The sequence below is a fragment of the Sinohyriopsis cumingii genome, chromosome 1 (genome assembly GCF_028554795.1).
Source record: "Sinohyriopsis cumingii isolate HCF-2022 chromosome 1, ASM2855479v2, whole genome shotgun sequence".
Lineage (NCBI taxonomy): Eukaryota > Metazoa > Mollusca > Bivalvia > Unionida > Unionidae > Sinohyriopsis > Sinohyriopsis cumingii.
The window spans coordinates 94,227,061-94,253,377 of NC_142961.1; the positions used below are offsets into that span (position 1 = coordinate 94,227,061).

The 26,317-nt window shown below is 35.0% G+C and overlaps 1 protein-coding gene across 1 annotated transcript; it reads right to left on the minus strand.

Annotated features, from left to right (window-relative positions):
- Window positions 1–19,384: 19,384 nt before the first annotated feature.
- On the minus strand, window positions 19,385–25,762 carry LOC149807368 (uncharacterized). Its single transcript, XM_089937408.1, has 4 exons — window positions 25,694–25,762; window positions 21,199–21,286; window positions 20,017–20,354; window positions 19,385–19,583 (listed from the first exon to the last, which is right to left on the minus strand). Exons 2-3 carry the CDS (start codon window positions 21,275–21,277, stop codon window positions 20,026–20,028), a joined length of 408 nt encoding a protein of 135 aa, XP_089793534.1. The 5' UTR covers window positions 21,278–21,286; window positions 25,694–25,762; the 3' UTR covers window positions 19,385–19,583; window positions 20,017–20,025.
- Between the last annotated feature and the right edge of the window lie 555 nt (window positions 25,763–26,317).

A 26,317-nucleotide genomic window follows, 5' to 3' on the forward strand; every position in this document is an offset into this window, starting at 1 on the left:
GTGCGCACCATGTGCACAGGCATCTCAGACAACATCAGGGAGGTGGACGACTCCAGGACGACGGCCATCATCGATAGAGTACTCACCAGACTAAATATCAGCATAGCTACCCTCCATGAAATCAGGCTCGCCTCCAGCGGCTCCCTCAGAGAGGAAAACTACACCTTCTTCTGGAAGGGTCGAGAACCTGAGGCTTTCCGCCAGCACGGAGTGGGCTTTGCCATCTAAAACAACCAACTGTGCTCGGCTGAGCCTCCCACAGGGAGCACTGAGCGTCTCTTTTCCATCCGCCTCACCATTGCTGCAGGTCCTGTCAACGTCCTCAGTGCCTACGTCCCCACAAAGGATCAGTTCTATGGGCAGCTGAACGAACAGATCAAAGGATGCCCCAAACATGAACCACTATTCCTCCTCGGCGACTTTAATGCCAGAGTAGGTGCTGGCCACGAGTCATAGCCTACCTGCCTCGGACATCATGGCACTGGAAAGACCAACGAAAACGGTCAGAGACTGCTGAAGCTGTGCACCTACCATGACCTGTACGTCACAAACAACTTCTTCAAGTGTAAAGCACAACAAAAAGTGTCATGGAAACACCCCAGGTCTCATCGCTACCACCAGCTCGACTTGGTCATCGCCAGGTACTCTGCCCTTCACAGCGTCTTCTCCACCAGAACCTACCACAGTGCAGACTGCGACTCCGACCACGCCCTCGTGAGCAGCAGGGTGCGCCTATAGCCACACACACTACACCGCTCAAAAATAAAAAGACGCTCTCGCATAAACACTGCGCAGATGTCGGTCCCCTCCAAGGTGAAGGAGTATGCGTCCGCCCTGGGCCGGGCTCTCCTGGACCTGCCAGAACACGATGCCACAGCCCAGTTGAACGCCATGAAGGGTGCCATCCACAGCTCAGCCATGTTCACGTTTGGCAAGAAGGAACGGCCCAGCCAGGACTGGTTCAACGCACACCTATCAATGATGGAACCAATAATCGAGGACAAATGAAAAGCCTTCATGGCTTACAAAAAATGCCCTAATGAACGGACGCTTGATGATATCAGAAGTGCCCGAATCAACACCCAATGCATTACTAGATAGTGCGCGAACGAGTACTGGCAACAAATGTGTGAAGGAATCCATCGCAGTATGGAAACATCCAAGGTATGTAATATGGCATCAAGAAGGCTCTAGGCCCTACAGTGAAAGGGGTCGCCCCCCTGAAATCTCTGACGGGAGAGAAGATCACTGACTGTGAGCAACAGATGGCCTGATGGGTGGAGCACTACTAAGAGCTATACTCCCGAGAAAGGTCTTTCACCGATACGGCCCTTAGCAGCATAAAGAAACTGCCAACTTTAGAGGAGCTCAACAAAACAATCGACTCCATTCCAAACGACAAAAGCACCAGGTAGTGACAGCATCCCGTCCGAAGCTATCAAATGTGGGAAACCAACATTGCTTCAGCCGCTGCATGAGTTACTTTGCCTATGCTGGGAGGAAGGAGCAGTTCCCCAAGACATACGCGACGCCACAATTGTGACCTTTTACAAAAACAAGAGCAACCGCAGTGACTGTAATAATTACAAAGGGATGTCGTTCCTGAGCATCGTTGGCAAAGTGTATTCCCGCATAATACTCAACAGGCTGCAGCTGCTGGCAGACCGTGTGTACCCAGAATCCCAGTGCGGCTTCAGAGCAGGCAGGTCGACGACAGACATGATCTTCTCTCTACGAAAACTCCAAGAGAAGAGCAGAGAGCAAGCTCAACCACTCTACATGATGTTCATCGACCTCACCAAGGCCTTTGACCTAGTCAGCAGGAAGGGCCTTTTTTAACTTTTCAGTAAGATCGGTTGCCCCTCAAAACCCTACAGCATGATAATCTCTTTCCATGCCGATATGAAGGGAACAGTCCTGTATGATGGATCCTCCTCAGCCTCCTTCCAAATCACCCGCGGAGTGAAGCATAGCTGCGTGCTGGCGCCAACCCTTTTCGGGATCTTCTTCTCATTGCTCCTGTCCCATGCCTTCGACTCGTCCACTGATAGCGTATATCTACACACCAGGTCCGCCGGAAGGCTGTACAACCTGGCACGACTGCGCTTGAAGACCAAAGTGAGGTTGGTGCTCATCAGGGATATGCTTTTTGCAGATGACGCAGCTCTTGTGACCCACACCAATAATACCCTCCAGAGACTGGGAGACCGTTCCGCTGATGCCTGCAAGCAGTTTGGGCTCACCATCAGCCTGGGAAAGATAAACGTCAGCGTGCAAGGTACCACCATTGCCCCTTCCGTAAAAATTGATGGTGTCTCCTGGAAGTAGTCAACAACTTTACGTATCTGGAGTCAACCATCAGCAACAATCTCTTGCTTGATGTGGAACTGGACAGAAGGCTTGGAAAGGCAAACACTATCATGGCACGACTAACGAAGAGGGTATGGAAAAACAACGCTCTGACAGAGCACACCAAGATCCAAGTCTACCAGGCCTGCGTTCTCAGCACCCTTCTATATGGAAGTGAGACCTGTAGCACCTACATGAAGCAAGAGCGCCGGTTCAACTCCTTCCATATACGGTGCCTTAAAAGCATCCTGAAAATCAACTGGCAAGACCGCGTCCCACACAGCGAGATCTTTCAGCGTGCAAGTAACCTCAGCATGTACTCCCTGCTGAGCAAACGCCGCCTTCGACGGCTGGGACACGTCCGATGCATGGAGGATGACAGGCTGCCAAAGGACATCATGTAAGGACATCTGGCCACTGGCATCAGAAGAGTTGGCCGCCCCTCACTCCGTTTCAAGGACGTGTGAAAGAGGGACATGAAGGCATGCGACATTTCACCCGACGGCCGGGAAGTATTGACCGAGGACACGAGGCACCTGTAGACTGACTTTAAGCAAGGAAATAGCAGTCGCTGATGCGAGGAGAGGCCAATTGGCGGCAGAGAAACGTGAGAGAAAGAAGAGCGCGGCAGCAACTTCAGTAACTCAGACTTCCCAGTATGTCTGCACCAACTGCAATAGGGACTGTCACTCGCACATAGACCTGCACAGCCACGCAGACGATGACAACGCCCCAGAGACAGACGACACTTCAAGGGGCGCTATTCGCATGGTCTCTCGAGACTGAGCCGCCAATGATGATGATGATAATATCCACACTAGTGACGTTTCAAATTATTTTCCGTAGCGTGTGTACCTTTCCGCACAGAACGCCGTGCATCGTCATGTAGCTTTTGCGGTGGATTTCAAACGTTAAACCCTCCAGCAAGAGCTGTTTTCGGTGTAACAAGGCTGTATCAGTGTAAATAGTCAAGACAGCTGTCGGATCTGGTGAAGTCGCGTGGGTCCTTGAAAGTATACGTGCTGCTCTATTGAACCACACTGATTCCTGCACAAAACATCAATGCTAGAAACCTGTCCGAAAATCACTTAAAAGTCCAAGGCATCAAACAAAATCCTTTACCCCTTTGACAGGTCACAAAATTGCGCTAAATTCATAATACATTTGAAATTTACAGTCATTGCCTCAACTCTGCGATTTACCAAACAACATAAAGTGTAATTAAAGTAAATAAAGCAACTTATTTCATTTTATTTTTTATTTTTTATTTTTCATAATTATCAATATTATTCAACTGTTTTAAAATGTTAGCAACTACTCAAAGTTGCAACTACTATACCGTGGTGCCTAACTTGCAGACACGAACTAAAATGAGCACCAATATCCAAAGTCTGGACGACAGTTAATTATTAATGAGTAATTTCGAATGCGATTATATTCGGTCGATTTTGGTTGCATAGCAATTTCAAAAAGTTAATTTAATGGATTAGATAGATAATGTCTTGAGAGAAAAATAACAGCGACTCATTGTTAAAGGTTTTGTTTAGTGTCTGACACATCCAGTGTGGACTGGGTAGAGGGAGGGAGCCCTCTTCCAAGATAAACCAACATAAAGCATTTTCGTTACAGTAGATGGTTATGGTTATGCAATGAAAACGCCTAAAACAGAGGAGCTCAACGGCCTTCGCCCCCTGACCGCCAACGAGTGTTTCAATCCCATAGACCCCACGCTAGCTTTTTTACGGCAAAAAATGATATTACTGTATATGGACCTAAATTCTACTCAACAATCAGATGAAGACCTACATCATACTTGTTCACTTTTTGAATCCATTTACTCCACTGGCGCTTCAAAAGCCCTTTCCAGTTACGATTATTCTTTGGGGCAGGATGGGAACTCACGTTACCTTGAACATACAAAAAAAACCTCCGTAGGAACCAAAGAGACCTTCAGAATAACCGAACCAAGTGAAACCGGAGTTAACGTATCCTCCTAGGTAAATGGTCTGTTTCCAAGGATGACACCACTAATATGTTCCATATCAACTGTAGCCATGATAGAGAGAGAGAGAGAGAGAGAGAGAGAGAGAGAGAGAGAGAGAGAGGAAAAAGGAGCACCAATAAGTTTGGGTTAGCTGCCTTTGTCCATAATTCAATTTGGGTCAACCTTTAGTCGTATTTGCCTAACGTGATGTTATATTACATTGTATTGCTGATATCATGTGTTTTTAAATCAGGTATCAGGAAATGTGTTCTACATTTAGTCAGCTATTTTACACATCCGAAACACAAAACACGACGATTTTCCTGCACTTACAAAAGGTTCTTCAGGAGTATTAACGTGTCTGTAAATTTATTGAATCAGTTCGTTACCTTTTATCAAAAAGTAAATAAAAGCAAAATCATTAGCGGCAGTTTTAATTGTAAAGCAGAAGGGAAACCAACTGCTTTATACAGTTAAAGTGGACTCAGCCCAACCAAACCGGTTGTTTAGCATGGTCTTAAACAAAGTAACAGAAAAGAGCGAGAAAAAAAAAACAACAAATTTTGCAAAATTCAACAAATACTTTATTTCCCTAGAATACGAAGTAAACATGTAAAGAGAATTTAGGGAATTAAATCCCAAATATTCCCAGAATTTCTAACAAGTCCTGATGATTAAAGTTGTGAATAAACTTTAGTGGGATTCCAAAATCAGAAGGTGTTGATGTGCCTGTGATGGCCTGTGTCGTAGTGATGCGCCAACAGTCTTTTGTTGAATCACAATAATACAAAGTAAGGTAAATTCGTATTTGAATTTCATGATAAATCCAGGTCTCTATTTCCAAAAAAGTTTAAATTTGAAAACCTTGTATTTCCAGAGAAGAACAACTTGAAAAAATAATTTGAATAATAAATTCCAGCCCAAAATGAAATACAGGCCACAACAATAATACAACTTATTCTGTTCAGATCTTACAACACGAATGAATAATTTCTAGAAAAAACAAAAACGTCTCAGGTCACAATTAGTATTTTCTAATAAAAGCTATTACCTAATGGGAAATTTTATTCTGGAACTTGCCAAATGTTTACAAGATAAAATCTTAGTTAAAATTAGAAGGCATGTTGCTGAAACTATAATATAAAATATGGTAAAAAAAACAGGTAGACACGAAATTTTATGTGGAATTTCCAGTGTTCTGGACTCATTTTAAGATAAACATGTTGTTTACAAAACCAAAGCCAATGACTCAGGTCAGGTAGAAAATTAACTTTATTTTAGACAAGGTCAAACCCAAACTTTAATTATCCATAGCAAATAATTAATTTAAAAAGTTCCAATAAAACTTCGACTTAAATATTCTTATTGCACATACCAATAACAGGTGGCAAAATGGCAAACGAAAAGACAAAGAACAAAATGCTCAAGAGACTGTGAAGAATGATGTGCATTATGTAAAAATGAATGCATATATGGAGACATATCCATGGATGAAGTCCATTAAGAGATTATAGTTATGCTTTTTAGACAAATAGACCATATGAGGAGGACCTGTATATGGAGCTGATTTTTCTATTTTTGAATATGCTGTAAAGTTTATGAAGAAAGCTTTTATGATTACCGCGCTTTCATCCAGACACAGTTTTTGTACGTTAGAAAGAATCTTAAACTTAGTTGATTTTAATGCAGGCTGTAAGAAATGTATCACAAATTACATAATATATTCCAAAGCATTTACATTTTCAAAGGCTCTTGGTCCGCCCCATGAATTCCTAAGGATGTATAATCAACTTTACATTTGTATGCCTTATATTCGGATTGCGCTTCAACCCTTTGAGTCATGTTAATTTGTATAAAGTCACGATTATTCAAGAATCATTCCAGCCTTCCATAAAATTTTTTTTAAAAATGTCCAATTTAAGTGTTCAACTTACGAGTTTTTGGGTAAAATGAAGAAAATATTAAAAACATTTCACCCGTATATACAAACCTAATAAAACTCACTGTCCGTTTAGAACACTGTACCAAAATTTAATAATATCCATTTCAGTATGTAATGTCATCCTTGTAAACAAAACGAAGCGTGAACCTATTTCCATTTATTGATCTTAGAGTGAAAATAAACACAACACTATCTATATAATTACCATATGAATGTTGAAAATATAATAATTTCCCCGGCTATCTAGGAATCTGCATATAATTCTTGAAATCAAACATACAAAGTCTCTGTGTTATTCAAAGGTATACGATGTTAGCAAATCGAAAATCGCATGCAATTTAGGAATTATATGTATTAGTCGATATATGTGGAAGATGAAGGTATTTGCAACGATTATTATTATTATTATTATTATTATTATTATTATTTCCTGTGAAGTATGTGCATATAACGCTGGTCACAGATTCGGCATGCATCGCAACAAGAAAAGTAATAAGCTTTTTAATCCCTTGATCAAAAGAAAAAGGGAAAATAGCTTTTTGTCACACCTCTTTAATAACCCGTAATATTATAGTATCTCACCTGACATGGTATATTTACGATAGTTATTCTGGAATTCTTTCATTGCTTGCACTAGGTTAAAAACCTATTAGAATTTGTACTAGATAATATAATTTATCACTGAAAACAGATCAGTAACTCCTAATACATACATACATATATGCATACATACATACATACATACATACATACATACATACATACATGCATGCATGCATACATACATACATACATACATACATACATACATACATACATGCATACATACATACATACATACATACAGCTTAAACAGTTTCTCCTTGATCTCAAAATTTAAGTACATTTATCGAGCATATTTTGCAAAGTTTAATCTGAAAGAAATTTGTTATATCAGTGATAAAACTTGTGAGTCTTGATTTAATATCATCCTAAATAAAACTCTCAAAATCAGATATGGAAGTATACCTTATGAATGGGTCCGACGAATCAAGTTCACTGGTAGCTATAAGGCGATTTGAAATTTTACTGTCAGCCCGCAGAAGTTACTTTTACAGGAAGAGAACAACCAGTCTAAGGTCATGTCTATATGTCTCATTAGTTATTAGCTATTAACACCAATCTTGCAGACGTACTTGTATGTAGAGATACTAACCCATTTCGGTCATCCTACCGTGTGTCAGGCATTGCTTTGTAACAGTTCTTCATTGTCCCTAATATTCACAACCAGTTCAATACTCTGTGGACGATGCTTAATAAATCAATGAACCATTCGTTCTATACTTAGCATGTCTTGGGGCTATTTTTATGTTCATCTATATTTGGTCTCTGCATGAACCAGACATGACATGACATAGTAGATAGATTTCCTTCTAGAGTTCTTGTCACCAATTAAAAGTGTTTGTGATAATTATGTGCAACGCTAATTATTACCGAAACGTCGCTTATACTAACAAGTACGCTGCAAAACTAAGAAAGATGTATATGTGTTGGTATAAAGTACTTTGATAAACCAAAACTATTGGTATATCGAATTGTGATCTGCCCATGGCGCAATAATACGCATATATAAACAGTCTTGCAATGGGCCCTTGCAAATGTGTGATATCGATTTGTCGATTCTAGGCCTATATATCAATGATGAATTTCCACACATTATCATAGTGACGTATGAAAATAACAATACAAATGTTAATAATACTCGTTTTCTGAATGAATTTAATCTGGTATACAATCTCATCGCAATCCTTTCTGCTTCGACCACCCACCCACCCATGCATAAGGGACAAAATACGCAAAAGTCTGGAGTGAGAGAGAAAACGAATTTCAGCTAAACGAAAACTTTGAAATTAAACTTACACCAAGTATCCTACACGAATGTATGCGCATTTTTGGGATTTATCTACAGTGTTTATATAATCAGTGATACAAAGTTTTAATAGCCAGTCGACATCATACGGTAAATTTCTCGGTAATGTGGCATACATACTGTTATGTATTTGCTGCATTGTTGTTGATGTTGTTGTTGCCATTGTTGTTTCTTAAACCTATTATAATGTTATACAAACTGATTACTAGTAATTAAATATAAAAATGTCCAAATGTCGCCTCTCTCTCTCTCTCTCTCTCTCTCTGTTTCAACCTATGACTGATGGTAAAAGTTAAGTCAAACTGACCAGAGAGATGCAATGTATTTCACTTCCATGAACGTTAACGTTGTATAGATATAGGGAAATGAAGTATGTTACTTAGTGTACTGCTATTGTTTCATACATATAGAGAAATACAGCGCCTTATACTTAGCGTGTTGCTATAGTTTGATACATATAGAAAAATACAGCGTCTTATACTTAGTGTGTTGCTATAGTTTGATACATATAGAAAAATACAGCGTCTTATACTTAGTGTGTTGCTATAGTTTGATACATATAGAGAAATACAGCGTCCTATACTTAGTGTGTTGCTATAGTTTGATACATATAGAGAAATACAGCGTCTTATACTTGGTGTGTTGCTATAGTTTGATACATATAGAGAAATACAGCGTCTTATACTTAATGTGTTTCTATAGTTTCATACATATAGAGAAATACAGCGTCTTATACTTAGTGTGTTGCTATAGCTTCATACATATAGAGAAATACAGCGTCTTATACTTAGTGTGTTGCTATAGTTTCATACATATAGAGAAATACAGCGTCTTATACTTAGTGTGTTGCTATAGTTTCATACATATAGAGAAATAAAGCGTTTTATACTTCCTGGACTGTTATAGTTTGATATATTTTGTCGTCTACTTCCTGGACTGTAATAGTTGGATCCATATAGAGAATACAATGTCATTTACTTCCTGGACTGTTATAGTTTGATACATATAGAGAAATACAGTGTATTTTACTTCCAAGACTGTTAAGGTTTGATATAAATAAAGAAATACATGGTTTTTTCCATATAGTCTCTCTTGATTTAATGTAAGCCTATTGGAAACTAATGGTAAAGGGTTAATACTAATAGGTGATGTGGTGATTATTTTTGTATCACGGTCTCATATATGATTCTTATCTGTTCGTTCCTAATCCGGATTTTCTGACCGCAGCTTGTCTCCCACATTGTGCTAGATTGCTGTGAATGGTGGAGGCAGAATTGGGAAAACACAAATATGAACCAATGACTCACGAGAAGGCAAGCTTTAACACATATGCTCATTTGCCTAATCCGAGACTGGAACCCATGGAGACAGAAGTGAGATGGCAGTGGTAGGCATCTGCGAGCGCTTTAGACCACTCTTGGAATTTGTAATGCATACAGAATATAGAATTTTTCATCTGTATACGCACCTATTGACCACCAAAGTATTCGTACGCGTCGTCCCTATACCTGAGATAAAAGCGTCGGGGGGGGGAGGGGGCATCTAAAGCTGTATCCAGGGGAACAAACAGTTATGGTACCTAAGAAAAGAAACACCGAGCTTTCCGTTCTCCCCATTTTCCATTCGTATATATCGACACAGAAACATGTAGTATCCTTGGGAACAGTCCACCCCTACCCGGTCTGGGCTCTAGTGATATGAATATTAGATTTGCCTGTAAGTCTCCATCTCTCGTTCTCATACTTGGCTTGTTGCAGTCGGGTGATTTTTCCCTAAGACTTAATTTCAATTGTCATTGGTTATAAAGATTTCACTTCAGTCATTTTTGTCACGATGCTCTAGGACAGTCTATCAGTTTCGTACGAAATGGTCGTGGTGAGCGAAACATGTAAAGATAATGGATAGCATAGACGAGTTGTATCCACGATATTGTGCATGTATCAGTTAATAAAGAAACGATCGATTTATGCCAACAATAATAAGGTGGATTACTCAGGATTAAACAGTTATCATATGCAGGCGGAACAGGTTGCCTATTAAAACAACAAAATTCTGCAGCGAGTCGCCGGTCGTTCTTTTTTTCAAAAACTCTCTCTCTCTCTCTCTCTCTCTCTCTCTCTCTCTCTCTCTCTCTCTCTCTCTCTCATGTCTCCATCGCGCTCAGAGAGTGCGCGTTTTGCTTCTGAATCGATTGTCACAACTATTATTTGGTTTATGCTCGCAGAGACATCAACACCATCTTGGTCACTATGGTGGCGACATAAAAACAATTTAGCATAATCTTACAGTTTGTTCAAGAGTGGCGCATCAACTGTCCTGGATAGAGAATTTATTTGACATTCAATGGTCCAGGTCTTTAAACCGTTAATTGTTCATCTTTGATTTTACTTAAAGGCTGATGTTAGTCAACGGTCGTGGCACAGGGTTCGAAACAATTCTTAACAGTATGGAGGGGCACACACCGACAACAACACTGTTTGCTGTGAAACATTGATCCAGGTGGACAAAAAGGACGTTTGTCACGATAAGTCTCCAGCATAAAGGACGTATTTGGGCCAACCGTTATCATTTAGTCACAAAAGGATCAAAAGCTAGGGATAATCTGCACCTAATAACTGACCTAGAAATCCAGTGATATCGGCCCATTAACATTGGAAACCTCTAGCGACAGATCATAAAGAACTCTTGCTATTTGCTATATTGGCATGCCAAAACGGTACGGTCCGATTCGAGCTTTAACGTACTTCCTGAACCCTCAGTTAGACCCCATTGAAATGATTCGCTGGCTTTGACATTAACCCACACAATCCTGCAGGTGACATATCGAAGGCCAAAGAAGAAACCCCATGACCGGCTGTCAATATGTTATTGCATGGGGATAGACACGCATTAGCATATCACACATGATGCATAATGACCCCAGTAGTTTTTAACCAGCAAAAATGTAGGGCATGGTATTAACCGCAACCACTGGAGAGATAGTGGGTATTACCTAGTAGATGGCCAATGTACCCTATCTTGTAACAACCCCTGCCAGGACTCAGATCACAAATGTTGTATTTATCATTTTCACACATTATTTTTCAGTCCGTTATTTGTAAGTTTGTTTCATAGCAAATTCATTATGAGTGGCTTATTTCAAATCGAGTAGACTGACGGTTTGACTCTTTGTGATCTCGAAGACATATTCCAGTATAACTCCTAACAAATTCAAGTATGACCGTGTACGTGGATGGAGTTCATTTGTCCTGAGTCGAGGCAGCAAGGCATGAAGTTGGTGCTATGTGTATTAGATGAGATAACTTCAGATTACATATGAAACTGTTGTGCACCATAAATCTCTGCGGACCGTTATACAATGTCTTTAGGTTGAAATGCTACCAGAGCTCCTAACCTTTGGTTTCTGCCGAGGGGCTGCAAGTAGGTCAAATTCAATCGTTTAATTGAGTTAGTTCGTCGAGATGTAGGCCGATATAAAAAAGAAATCATGAAAACTACGTTATCCATTCACCGTAAGAAACAAGGATGATTATTGTTCAATACGACGGCTGGGTGCACCCAAATCCCAGGAACTGAATTATAATCATAACTGAAATACAAGGAGATTCACTCTTAAGAAAAAAATTAAAGGAACGGCTGTAAATATATATATATATATATATATATATATATATATATATATATATATATATATATATATATATATATATATATATATATATATATATAGGTATGTATTTGTATGCCATTGACTATACATCTGAACAGATCTTCACTGTCAAATATTCAGTTAGACTTCATGATGTAAGATATTTATATGGTTCGATTTTGCTCATATAGAATGATTGCTCATTTGGTAAATCCAGTAACTTTTACCGTGTGGAAGACTACATTATTTTTAACCACATCAGTCAGATATCTGAAGCAATTACAACGTCGCCCGTCAAATACAAGACTGTACTGTTTTGTTTTTTTTTTTGGTTTTTTGTTTTTTTTGTTTCTTTCACGCAGTGTCATTTCAGCATATTGTCAAGCGACAGACAGTCTGTGTCCTTTTGTCGAAGGTATCCTTGCACATTTTGGATTATTCTTGAAATTTCTTTAAACATTCGGCATTGGGTCTGTTAGATTCCTGTTTTTCAAGCAATAAAATGACTGAATTTGCTGACCAAGTTCTAGAACTTAAATATAATGTTGATACAATTTACTAGTGTTTCATAACAAAGTGTAGATGTGTACAACGACGACATAACAGGCTTGAATGAATTTCTGTACAACTTGGAAGAAAAACCTCAGAATACAAAACAAAACAATTGACAAACAGTTGGTTTAATTTCAAGAAAAAACAACATGAAATATAGGCTGGTACTGAGTACAACAGTAAAACTGGTAGGAACTTATTAATCGAGATAAGTTGGTGATTGAAGATTAAAATCTGCTGGCGTTATGCATCAAGGTTTCAGTCAGAAATACACAACCTAACTATCCAGTTGAGCAGCACTAACGCAACAAATACAAGTTCAAAATAAAAAAGAGATGTATATAATGGACATAAAAGCATTATGATCAAATCGGAAAAAATCTAAAACCAACGTTTCTGAGTACCACGGACGATTTCATCGCAGATAACTTAATCAGCATTGAAAATAGTATTCCTATAGAAAAGGAAAGCTCATTAGACTATTTGTTTCGAGAGTTTTACAAAAGTTTAAACCAGTCACTAGATTTCTGTGAAATATCTGGGCAGAGGATATACCATTTCCATCACCATTTTGCTCAGTAACAAATTATCTTATCACCATGCATATCATTCACTTTTAAATCTTTTTTTTTTTTGTATTGGTGATATTGGATCATACTGTTTTAATCGTGCTATGAATATAATAATAATTGCTCCGTTAGCTTTCTCCTACTTTCGAAATGGTATTTATTTACAAATGTTCTTTTTTGTACCTATACTCCTAACACAAAATATGATCTAATGACTTCTTTACAAGGAAATATAATTATCTGTCAAACGGTTACTACTTTGCAGAAGGAAAACTGTCTACCTTCTGGTTCATTTATGGCAGAGCCAACAAGGTGCACCGTAGTAGGTAAGTCATCTTTGTCTGCCTAGAATTTATGCCAACAGTTTACTTTCTTCATCTTTATTCCACATTGTCAGTTCTTCTGTTAAATCTATGATTCTAAGTAGTTAGCATAATAACTGGTAGACCATATGCTAAATCCTGGGTGTACATTATCATCGATCCTGTACTGGTATATGTGTTTTGTTTATACTATGAAGTATCTGTAGACAATTATAAAAATGAGTGCAGGTAAAATAAATATTGCCCTATAAATGTTACTGTTGTTTGAATACATTTTACATTCAGACGGCTCTTTAACATGTGGAAATAATCATCAAACATACATGTGACATTGGTACACATTTGTCTATCAAATGCATTAACACAATTCAGTAATCAGATGCTGACATGCACCTGCCCAGTGTAGTTAATTTAATTACGATCTCATATGACCGTGTGATCTGTATCTTTTAACATCATTAAAGACAAATTATAAAAAGTAATTATCAAAACTCTTCAAAGATTTCTTTGCAAAAAAATGGATTTTTGGTACAGAAACCTTTCGCCTTGATAAAATATTTCACAATGTTAGGGTACATTGTAGCGCCAAAGTGAATTGAAGAGAAAGATATGGTGTTGTTTCATTTACTTTTATTTGAAATCTGAATTACATTTATATTTTAAAAGTGTTCGAATCTTCTAACCCATAATTTTAAATTAAGAAACCATGTGTGGATTTTAGCTTGTCTTTTGCAAATACATCGAGTGGGTTCCTAGATTTACCGAAACAAACCAAAACAAAGGGATATACCGCAACAACAATGTAATTATTGAAACAAAGGAAAAATATCCTTAATAATCTCTGAATTAAAATGTTTCATAATCTAATTAACAATTTCCGCCTTAGTAAAAACTTCTAACGCTTGTAAGGAGTTACTAGAAATACAGATTTACACCTTTCTTTAAAAACGAACTACATTGAGATACAAACTGAGTACATGCGGAAGTTATGAATTGCAGTTATTTGAATATTAATTAAAAAAAAAGCAAACTAAACTTTGATTTCCGTGATTTTGATATGAGATAATTGCCTTTTTCTTATTTCAAAGAAAATTCATTTAATGCCATCTCTCGGTTGTACTCGATTGGAATGGTCTGATAAACGGTGAATGGTGGTAATACGTATACAGAAGAATTATGTGACAGTTGATTGTAACTTAAGAAAACAGGAATTGCAATCATAATAATCTAATTATCTAATTCATTAATTACATTTTTTTCCCAAAAAATAATCTCATATTATTATATATCACACTTGCTCCAGAATCAAAGTTTTGAAGATTAAACTCACTATTCAGTACAACACGCCCTCATTCCCACCTCCTTTTGGTAAATTTACCTCATTTTCATAGCCTGGTCACATCAGTATAATTGAAGAAAGTGGAAGGATATAACTGGCCTAATTTGTAACAGTAAATTACAATTTTGTTCGTTGTAAACTGTTTGACTCTATCTGAAACAAAATCAAATCCGATTTAGTAGTTCATCACAGCGGATTTGTCGTTGTTGTCAAAGAAATAAAGGAAAACGACTTCGGAGAGACAAGAACGGCGTCTGGTCAAATTTCATTATCAAAAATTCATTTCCAGGTCTGAAAAGTAAGGCAGTGACTATCCATTTGTTTTAGTTCATAAAGTACTCGTTTTCTGTTGTTGCAGATGCATCTTATGGATGCACATACAACCAAGCGTTGAATGGCATGTTGGGAAATCTTATATTTTCACCTGTGAAAATATCAAGATAAATTTTCCACATGTGAATAAAGATCCATGAAGATAAAGAAAATATTATTTCGCCAATATGTCTCTATATCTCATACATTTATGACTAATATTAATATTTTTATTTTGTATAATGAACACGTATTAAAGATATTGAAAATAAATAAACAAATTTAAATAAAATAATAATAATAATAATAATAATATATCTTGAATAATAGGTCATCAAACTCCATTTATATAATGAAAAGTATGGCATGCATAATACTTACTATCAAGTATTTTATAAATAATTAATCAAAACATATTGAGAATTAATTTAAGAATGCACTTTCATTTTTAAACAATTAGTAAACTTATTTCTATGATATTAGTTTATACTTTCACCAATAAAGTTATTCTGCAAAGTAGAATAATATAAAAAAATATTCTTAACTAATTGTATACAAGGGACATAATTAGAAATAAAGAAAAGAAAACCAAACAAACAAGGATTGATGAATGTCATATAGTGTTTTGGAATTGAGACCTTTTGGATATACCGTATTAAGACGGTGAATACAATATGTTTCCTTTAGCAGGCGTTCCATCTCAGAATCAGCTGTAACAATAGATTGGAAGGAGAAATCTTGCAAAGTATGGGAAATTTTGTTAAAATGTGCGGCAACATGAGACGAAAATGATTGATCGATTTAATTTTTTATATCTGATCTATGCTGGTTCATACGTTTAGATATTTGTTGACTGGTTTGTCCAATATATTGGATGCCACATTTATTGCATGTGATCAAATAAATAACATTTGATGTTGCACAATTAGTATCACAACGCATATTAAAAGTTTCTTTCGTATTATTACAATTGAAAGAAGAATTTTCATTAATAAAAGAACAGAGCGAACATCAAGGTCTATTACATTTAGTTGATGATCCTATTTTATATGATTTTTTTTCTAATTATGAATTAGTTAGCATGTGTGGGTTTGCTTTCGTGTAGCGATTTAACACTTGCTTTACGTGATAATTTTAATAAATCCCAATATTTATTGATAATCTTACCTATATTAGGCAAACTTGGATTATATTCAATAACAAAAGGAATGATATCTTCATTTCTATAATTGATTTTACATCGTAAAGATTCAAGCTGTGTGAGAGAAGATACTTTATGGAAAGCAGTATTATTGATGTAATTAGGGTAATTTCTATTTAAAAAATGCTGACCTATCTCTGTCAAAGATGATTTAAAAACAGCGTCATCCAAAATAATTATTTTATATCTTTTTGCTAGACTATATGGTATCCCGTTTTTACATGATTTAGGATGGCATGACAAATATTCAACATACTGATGAATATTCGTATTGTTAACATGAACCATAATAGTAATGTCATTATTTTCATTTTTCACGACATCTACGTCCAAAAATGATACTTTAGTTTTAGACACATTGAACGTAATTTTTATTGTTGGATGTAATTTGTTTAAACTGTCTATTAGATAATAAAGGTCTTCTAATGAATAACTCCAAATCATAAAGACATCGTCTAAAAATCGTAACCATACATCTGGTTTTAGGAGGCATTTATTTAGAAAATCATTTTCTAATTTTCCCATAAATAAAGATACATAAGCAGGTACCATAGGACTACCCTTTGCTGTTCCCATTTTTTGGAGATAGTTTGTATTACCAAATTGAGAAAAAAAAAGTTATTTTCGAGCACAAGTTTTATCAAATCACAAACATGTTTTTTGATAGTTTATATGTATATTCGTTTTCTTCAATATAAATAATATTTACAAGCTTCGATACCATCACTGTGTGGTATATTAATGTAGAGTGAAACCACATCAAGTGTAACAAGGACTGAATTTTCAGTTAGTTTCGGTAAAGATTTCAATTTGGTAATGAAATCAAAAGTATCTTTGACATATGAAGGTAGTGATTTCATCAGTGGTTGTAAAATGTGATCAATATATTGCGATATATTATTTGTAATTGAGTTATATGTTGAAATAATGGGTCTACCTGGATATCCTAAAGGTAGTGACTTATCAACCGTTTTATGTATTTTTGGTAAAATATAAAACTGAGGTGTGCGTATTTTATTTGGGAAGATATCTAGTTCATCATATATGGAACAATTGTGAATAGAGATTTGATTAATAGACTGGCTTATTTTTTCGTTAATTTCTTCAGAAGGATTATAGGAAAGTTGTGGATAATATTCTTCATCATTTAATTGTGTTTCTACTTCTTTAATATAATCCTCCTTATTCATTATTACTATGGTGATAGACTTATCAGCGTTTTTAATAATAATACTTTCGTCTTGCGATAAGGTACGTAAAGAATTTAGTTCTTCTTTAGATATGTTTGCCAAATGTTTTCTTTTAGGACTGCTATTGAAAGTTTCTTGTTTAGTTGCTTCAATATAAAAATCGAGATAAATATGTCGTCCAATAGAAGGTGTAAATGTTGATTCTTTTTTTTTATTGTAAAAGGGCTTATTTTGTAGATGAAAACTACTTTCATATTGTGAATATGTACATGATTATGAGAAAATTTCTTTTAATTTTAATGATCTTATGTATTTGAATAATGATTCTGCTAAATTAATATTATCATGGACTTTGGTTCTCGGACAATATGATAATCCCTTACCTAGAAGAATGTGATCACTATTAGTTAGAATTCGCTTAGAAAGGTTTATTTAACATCATAAAACGTGGCATAATAATGAGGTATTATATATATATATATATATATATATATATATATATATATATATATATATATATATATATATATATATATATATATAATAACTATATTATTATAATTTAAATTCTTGATCTTAAAATTTAAAGACAAGCGACATAACTTCAAAACAAGTGTATACAAACACGATTGACATTAAAAACAGGTAATTTAAATCTATATATATATATATATATAGAGAGAGAGAGAGAGAGAGAGAGAGAGAGAGAGAGAGAGACAGAGACAGACAGACAGACAGACAGACAGACAGAGACAGAGACAGACAGGGAGAGAAAGAGAGAGACAGAGAGAGGAAGAGAGACAGAGAGTTTTATGAACGAATCTATGTTTCATTTGTTTCTAAAATAAAAAATGTTTCATGTAAGCCACAAAGTTGATCTATTTTGTTCCGAAATTGAAATAATGCCTATCGATGTAACGAATTTTAAATAAGCTATATCTATCTAGGTGCGGTGTTGACGTTACACGATGCTTATCAAGAAAAATGGAATACCAGTCAAAACTAAAGCTCATCGTGAATGTTGTGTAATATAATTCTTAATGCAAATGAACGTTTATTGAATTCCAACGTTTCCCACAAACAGGCCAAATATGCTTTTCACTAAAATGTATTAATTGCATTACAATATATATATATATATATATATATATATATATATATATATATATATATATATATATATATATATATATGTCCCTATTGAAGTTTGCAATTATTAACTCGGCATTGTCGATACAGACTGTAAATCGCAAATCTATGTTTTCTAAAACTTCGCATGATATTGTGTTTATGTTTGAAAGAGACAACTCAGTACTGTCATTCTCGTATATGTTATTCTGATACAGAACCTGCATCAGCTACATTTGTATACCATCCAGACAAACACAAATAAATGTTGGTACTGTTACTTTAATGTTTATTTTAATTATTATTGTTGTTTTTATTCTTTTCTTCTTCTTCTACTTCTTCTTCTTCTTCGTCACCTTCTTAGTATTACCATTAATATATATATATATATATATATATATATATATATATATATATATATATATATATATATATATATATATATATATATATGTATGTATATATATATATATATATATATATATATATATATATATATATATATATATATATATATATATATATATATATATATATATATATATATATATATATATATATATATATGTGTGTGTGTGTGTGTGTGTGTGTGTGTGTGTGATCTCAGTGACCGATTGAATCTATTCTCTTCTCCTTTCAACTTACAGCACAATTGTTTAGGCAATATAATATTTTGTTTGTGATTTAGAAATGTTCTAGTTTTCTAGAAATTTATTATGCCTCTACGTTCGTTGGTTGTGATCATCAACTGTTCTGGAGATATTCTCGTATATAGTTATGATGATGTTTAAACTGGTTTAAACCGGTTCTAGCCTCTTGTCTATCACTATTTAGAGACCAATAGCGAAAAGTAATTCCATGCATTTATCAAGATCCATCTAGACAAAAACGATATTATATCAAAGAGTAAAATATTCGATATGAAAGTCAACACCGCTTAGAATGGGAATTTTATTTCAAAGAGCATGGATAGTTTTCATTTTGAAAGGGCAAAAATGAGATACGCTGTTTATAACGAAAACAGAGAACGAATGATTCAAACAGAATGGTTCTACTGACTCTTGAAGATCAGCTCTCTAGCTTTCGTCGTCGTTTGCAGCACGATAAACACCACCCTGTCTGTTGCGGAAGAGTTTCTTTAATTACAAAAATAGAGCAACATACCAATGTGAGAGAAACGATACCAACACTGTAATGTAAACAATATATATATATATATATATATATATATATATATATATATATATATATATATATATATATATATATATATATATATATGTGTGTGTGTGTGTGTGTGTGTGTGTGTGTGTGATAAAAATATTATGCAAAGTAAGTAATGCAGTCTTTGTGATGACTTTGACAAAGTTCACAATTAATTTATTGGCCTAGATATCTGAACTTTTATAACCAAACATTAACTTGATTCAACACAATTTATTATTTATTAAATCAATTTAAGGTATATCTTCATTAGATATTTCAATATATCATTCTGGAAGGAAAAAATATGCTGGGTTTGAATTAAACGTTTTGGGCTGAAAAATTATATCAAAATTTATACCCCACCTTGCATTATTATTTTTTTCCGATGCCCTTTCCAATGCCCTTTCCAACACCTTTTCCTATGCCCTTTCCAAATCCAATTCCCTTGTATGGCAGGATGGAAATGCCCTTTGCACCGCCACTGTAGCCACCGTAGCCACCATAGCCACCATAAAGGCCTCCTAATCCGCCCAAAAGACCTCCGTAACCACCAGACAGACCTCCGAAGCCACCACCAAGGCCTTTGCCTCCATAGCCACCATAGAGGCCTCCGTACCCACCGGAGAGGCCCCCGGAGTAACCAAATCCTCCTATGGGATAGTACGATCCATAACCGCCAAATCCACCACTGTATCCGCCACCTGTTGGGGGAAGAAAGATTTTGCGGTTTTGTAAGCACAAATAAGTGTAGGTTACCTCTCTTAGTTTGCCATTAATTTGTATCACCATTTAATTGAATGGTACTGCTGATTCCAATTTTCAATGAATTTTAAATTACTGCTAAGATAGCATAGTCCTTATAGAAAATGATACATTTTGGCACTTTTAGAAATTATTTTTTTCCATTCCACACTCAGCACATGGTTATTGTCCCGCATTCTCATAGATTTTTTATGAAAACTCATATGACTCTTTCTTCAAAGATGCGCATCATTACATTTTCTTCCAATAGTATAATAAAATAAAAACCATATACCTAAACATATTTATAAGGAAAGGTGAGAATTTGAATCTAAATGTACCAGAAAGTTGTTTATATTGTGAGTTCCTTCAAGAAAATAAATGCACATCCTGTGAAACCTGTCTAGCAGAGAAGTCCAAGAAGGGACTATATTTATCCTTTTGTATACAAATGCCCTGTATGTAGAGTCTTGTACTTTGTGCTAAATTATTACAACCTTGAACTCTCAGGAAGCCTCTCCTGGCTACATGAAGATATTACGGACTCTGACTAAAGGGATTTCCTTTTACTCATATTTTATGTATGTTATCAGCTAAATTCTTATTTAGAAACATTTTTTTAAGAACAACACTTTTATTTCAAAAATAATATATCCTTTGCCGTTTCCCTTCAAATAATATCCAATCACATGATTGCTTTACATTATTATTCCTTAAATCGCTACTGAAATAGTTTCTATGTATGAACAACATAAGCCAATTAGTAGCATGGCGTTTAAGTTAGCTTAGTTAATTTTTAATTACCGCCAAATTTATATGTTGATTCAACGTTGGTTATGCAGGAAAGTCCCAGTACAGCTAAGATGGCAATAAGAATTCTCATTTTATTCACCTATAAAGATGAAAAGAAAGAATATAAATATATTTCATGTCAATGTTCCTCTCATATTTTATTTATTTCTAAAAAAATTTATTCAGTCTGAAACAGGATGGAATGAAAGGTTGTCAAATGAGATGATATCAGAGAATATCGCATATTATGAAGCGTCCCAAAAGTCTTTAGTATGTCTAACCCGTCAGACAAGCAAAAAACATGATTTGGTAAATATAGGCCTGCTGAAGCTTTTAAGCTAATTTCGCTTTCCTACACTACTAAAATCAACCAACATTCTATAATATCATTACAATTTGTTACTAACAACATGCATTTGTATTATTTTGTATTTATTATTTGTTACTTTATTTTATTTTTGTTTGTTGTCTTTACTATTATTATTATTATTGATGCTGCTGCTGCTGTTGAATTATGTCCAAAACTCATTTTTGATGTAAAATTAGATGCATGCTACCCTGAAATCGATTTAGTCCAAACATGTTCATTTAAAAGAACATTTTTAATATTGGCGTTCGCATGCTTCCTTTCCACTTTTATCGCATTTTCTTCAGTATATAACTAGAAAATAGTAAAGAATTGACCTTACCTGCGATCTGTTAAACAGTCAGTAACATGGATGACGAATACACTACCTGGAGTATAATTTTATATGCCAAGCTATGCACGTATTTATGTGGAAGGCTTGACTTTCAACAGTGATAATAAATTATACGATTGGTTGTTTAGCTATAAATCAAACTGATCTTATGAAAATTACTTCCTTGTTTATTTCGTTTATTGATGAAAAAGGAAATCATTTCCTTGCGGAAGATTACACTTTTGCATTTTTATGTATTCCTAGAGGCAGTTCGAAAATAAATCTGATTACCTGTTACTAGAGCTAGTCTATCGATCTTTGTGTTGTCAGCACAGAGGTCTCGTGTGTTCGTATAAAGGAAGAATTCATAATTTGTATGTTTTGATATTTAAACGTTAAGGCATAGTGTGCCTGCATACCATACATTACTTTACAATTACGAAATATCATTCGACGATTTTATTTGTAAGGAAGAAAGGTTTCAAGTGTATGGGACGAGGGGTGAATGTGCACCGCATGCTTAACAAGGTGCTGGCTATCGGTCATTGATGGGTATTGGATATGAGTGTCATAAAAGTTCCTTCAGATGCAAATGTACCCCATACAATTTCGTATTCCCAATGTAATTAAATAAAACTGTTAAAAATTATTTTGATAAAAGATCATCCTGACTATAATTATGTTGTTATTTTATTATTTAGCATTTTTTCTGATTAGCCACGAATGTATTATTAGCGCCATCAACTATTTTAGTTAATTTTCCGCTCAGCAAAATGCCTGGTGACAGTCATTTCTAAAAGAAGTGTTACCGTGGTGATGCTCTAAATGACTACTTGTCTCTAAGATGATATGAAAGGTAATAACACGTTGAAAATGTGAAAACTAATATATACAAAAGCCAGTCTCTCCATACATCTTGCAAGATGGTGAATGTCAACACTAATTATATGAACACAGAAACGTTTACAAGACAAGACAAGAGTAGTTATGTGAATTATTTCTCTAGGAGACAGTTTGGTCATCTAAATACATTGTATTTTCTTAGAACTCAAACTTCTACGCAATAAATTTGGTGAGTCCTGTGTGTTCAAATTCACATTTGCCCACTTAACAAAACTTAGATGATGACAACTACTAAGCTCCTCAGGGTGGAACTTTTAGTTTGTTGCTTTAAACAAGCATGCTGTTTCCAGTGTAAATCTCGCCTTTATTTTCTACTGCACTGACCGAGTAGTGACATTCAGTTGCAAGTAGACAACCAGTTTACGTTAACTGGCAGAATTTTTACATGTGTTTGAGTTGTATAGGTGTTTAGTGGTGACGGAGGTTGTACCGGTGAATTTCATTTTAATTGGGTTTTTTTTCTCTATCCCTTCAATTTTGTCTTCCTTACTTTCCACAAAACGAAACATGTCTTTGATATTTGTGCTGTTGCTGGGATAAACAATCGACAGGTGTCGGCCATGCTATTAATTACGGAATTACTTTTTACTGCGAGATTATAGAACCCGTGAGAACATTAGAAACGACCATAAGTGTTTCACTTTTTTTATAGATATACATGTTTCTTAAGTCCATATGTGTCATGATGTGTTACTTTTCCTGTAGTTATTTACAGATGGTTTCAATTACAATTTTAGAGACTTTGCGTATAATAGATAGCGTATTCTTCTACTAACAAAATACCCAACAAGTGTATTCTCAGCGTATTTTGTTGCTGGTGTATGTATTTATCGGCATACAATCAGAACCTGGTTTGGCTGGACAGCAATTTAATTAAAATATCAGATCCCCGCTGTCCTACGTGAAGATCCGACAACGACTGTTTTTGAGTCATGTTCAGACGATCCTTGAATTAGCTAATGGAAATGCTGCTTTCAACAATCTGAAAGTGAATCAAATCATTAGGCACAAACTGATACTCTTGAGCCACATTGCTCAGTCTCCAAAAACATATAAGATTTCATCTGATTGGCTGATAAAATTAGCGATTATAGTAATAGCTCAGGTCACCAGAACATGGTCCCTAAGCCGTCGCTGTCAGATCATCACGTTGGACAGTGGAGATCTGATTTTAATCGGATTGGGTTAGACAAAGCTTGATGTAAGGTATTATTCTTACAGGCTTTTATTGGTCATGAAGTCATCCGGAAAGTATAGATCTTCCGGACAAGACTCGCTGAGTATTTTGATTGATACAGATTAGTCAGATTCTTCTTCATGACGTTGAATAAAACTCGCCAGCAGCAGTGGAATATACGGAAGACAGTTTCTTTGAAAACGTTCTGATTATATAAGAGCAGGTGAAAGATTTTTATATTACATATGTGATCAATATCTTTAACCAGAATATAGTTATGTAAAACATGATATCGGTTAGGAACTGTCGTCATTCTATAAAGGTTTAGCGGAGATAAGAAACTTATATTTGCCAAAATTACTACTTTGATAGATAATGAAGGCGATGAAAGTCTATAAACGCAGCCATTTGAGCAGTACTGTACTTAAATGCTTTGTTATAAGTTTCGTAGTTGTTAAAATTAAATGTATTACCGACTTTAGAAATTATCCTTATCTCATTTAGTTTGTGAACTATAGACAAGTAAAATTTGAGTTTCGGGGAATGGGGCATATTCTTCATAAGAACATACTAAGCCAATTAATGAGAAATATCATATTTTCATGCTTCGATATTGTTTCAAATAAGATTGCTTTTGGATTGTTGAAACGGTGATTACAAGCATGGCCTGTTTGAATAATTTTCATTTAAAATCATGGATCAATGGGAGTTTTTTTTTCTAGTCCAATACAGTTTTGTAATATCGACTGTTTAAAAGTCTAATTCATGTTCTAGAGCAAATATTCTGCAAATAGCAAATTTATTTTGTAGGGTCACGTAATATCAATCTGAGAATTTGGTTTATCAGGGCAAGCTGAAAAATTTGCGTACTCTCCCAGTCATTTATCAGATTAACAATTTCTTTAATATATTTAGATTCCGAGATCATTATTTTATGCTACCAGACAAACTGGACTGCGTTAGATGAAACAAATGTGCTACCATAATATCATTAAAGCGTGAAATAAAAGACACTGACCTACTTTTTATAGCGGTAGCTACGGACAATGTGCATGATTCTTTTTTCAAGCTGTGCACTTATCCCATGTTTTTCTAAATTTCTCGCCGCTCCTTTGCAGTTGCTAGACAACTTCACTACGGTAATTCTCATCACCTTACGAGTTTTCATTATCAGATTTGATTATATTTGGAAGTTACATAATCCTGTATAGATAAGAAATAAAGTTTTCTTGTTCTGCTTCTCCTTTTCTTATTGGAATTGCAGTATAGTCCTTTTATGTCTAGTCGCATACCAATTAAAGCATTTCTTTCTCGATCTTGTGTGATATATGTGTATATATCTTTTGAATTGTGTTTGAGGAGTTATACATATTATTGCATTATATGTACTGGGATATAAATTTAGAAAGATAATACCTCAACACAATTTATAATATTTCAACAATGATGCATCTAGAAAAAGCATACAGAACTTGGGGAGTAGTATGTATTTCTACTCCATTATATTCATTATTCTCTTTTTCCTGCCTTTTTTTGTAAAAAAATGTATCTCTTTTTTTGGGATGGGTTGGGAGGGGAAACATATTTTTTAAACCTTTAAGAACTCACAAAACATTCATTCATGCTACTTTAAAATCGATTTGGTCTGGAAAGTTCCATTCCAGAAAAGTTGTTAAATAATGATGTTAATATTCAGTCCTTAACTTTCTTATATGTAAATAAAAAAATAACAAACTATGCACCTTACCTGTGATCTACTGAATCGTCCGATATAAGGATGATGAGAACGCTAGCTGGGTTATCCTATTATACGTCTAGCCCTTTATATATTCATGTAGGGGGTTTGGCATTCGTCCGTGATTCAAGCATATATCATTGGTATGCCGAGTCATCAAATCAAACCCCTTCTTTTTAAAAGGACTTCCTTCTTTTGCTCGTAAACAGGATTTGAAACCATTTCCTTGTGGAAGATTATAAATTTTGCCGTTTTTTATTCCTAGAGGAAGCATATCAAAAATAAATTTTTATTCTTGGATTCAGCGAGATATGAACTATTTACTTTTGAATTTTAAGCAAAGAGTTCATGCGTAATCGTTAGCAGAGTTTAGAATGTATGTAAAGATTATAGGGCAATCTATTATAGCAGTTTTAGTTCTCGTATTAAAATATGTGTATATCGTCTCTACAAAATGTAACCCATACTAAATAGCACTAGACAATATTTTTTATCCTTGTAAGAAATATGTTTTGAGCATATGGAATCATATTATTATGGTGTTGCTGGATATGAAGCAATGGTGGTTGTTTACATAATGATTGACTCATTAAAATTGATTCGGATGAAAATGTACTGTTTGGTTGTAAGCTTCGA

Excerpts from the sequence above, each read along its gene's own strand:
- LOC149807368 (XM_089937408.1), bottom strand. The coding sequence starts at position 21,277 with ATGAGAATTCTTATTGCCATCTTAGCTGTACTGGGACTTTCCTGCATA. Across the intron at positions 20,355-21,198 it reads ATCAACATATAAATTTGGCG|GTGGCGGATACAGTGGTGGA; the intron begins GTAATTAAAAAT and ends TTCCCCCAACAG.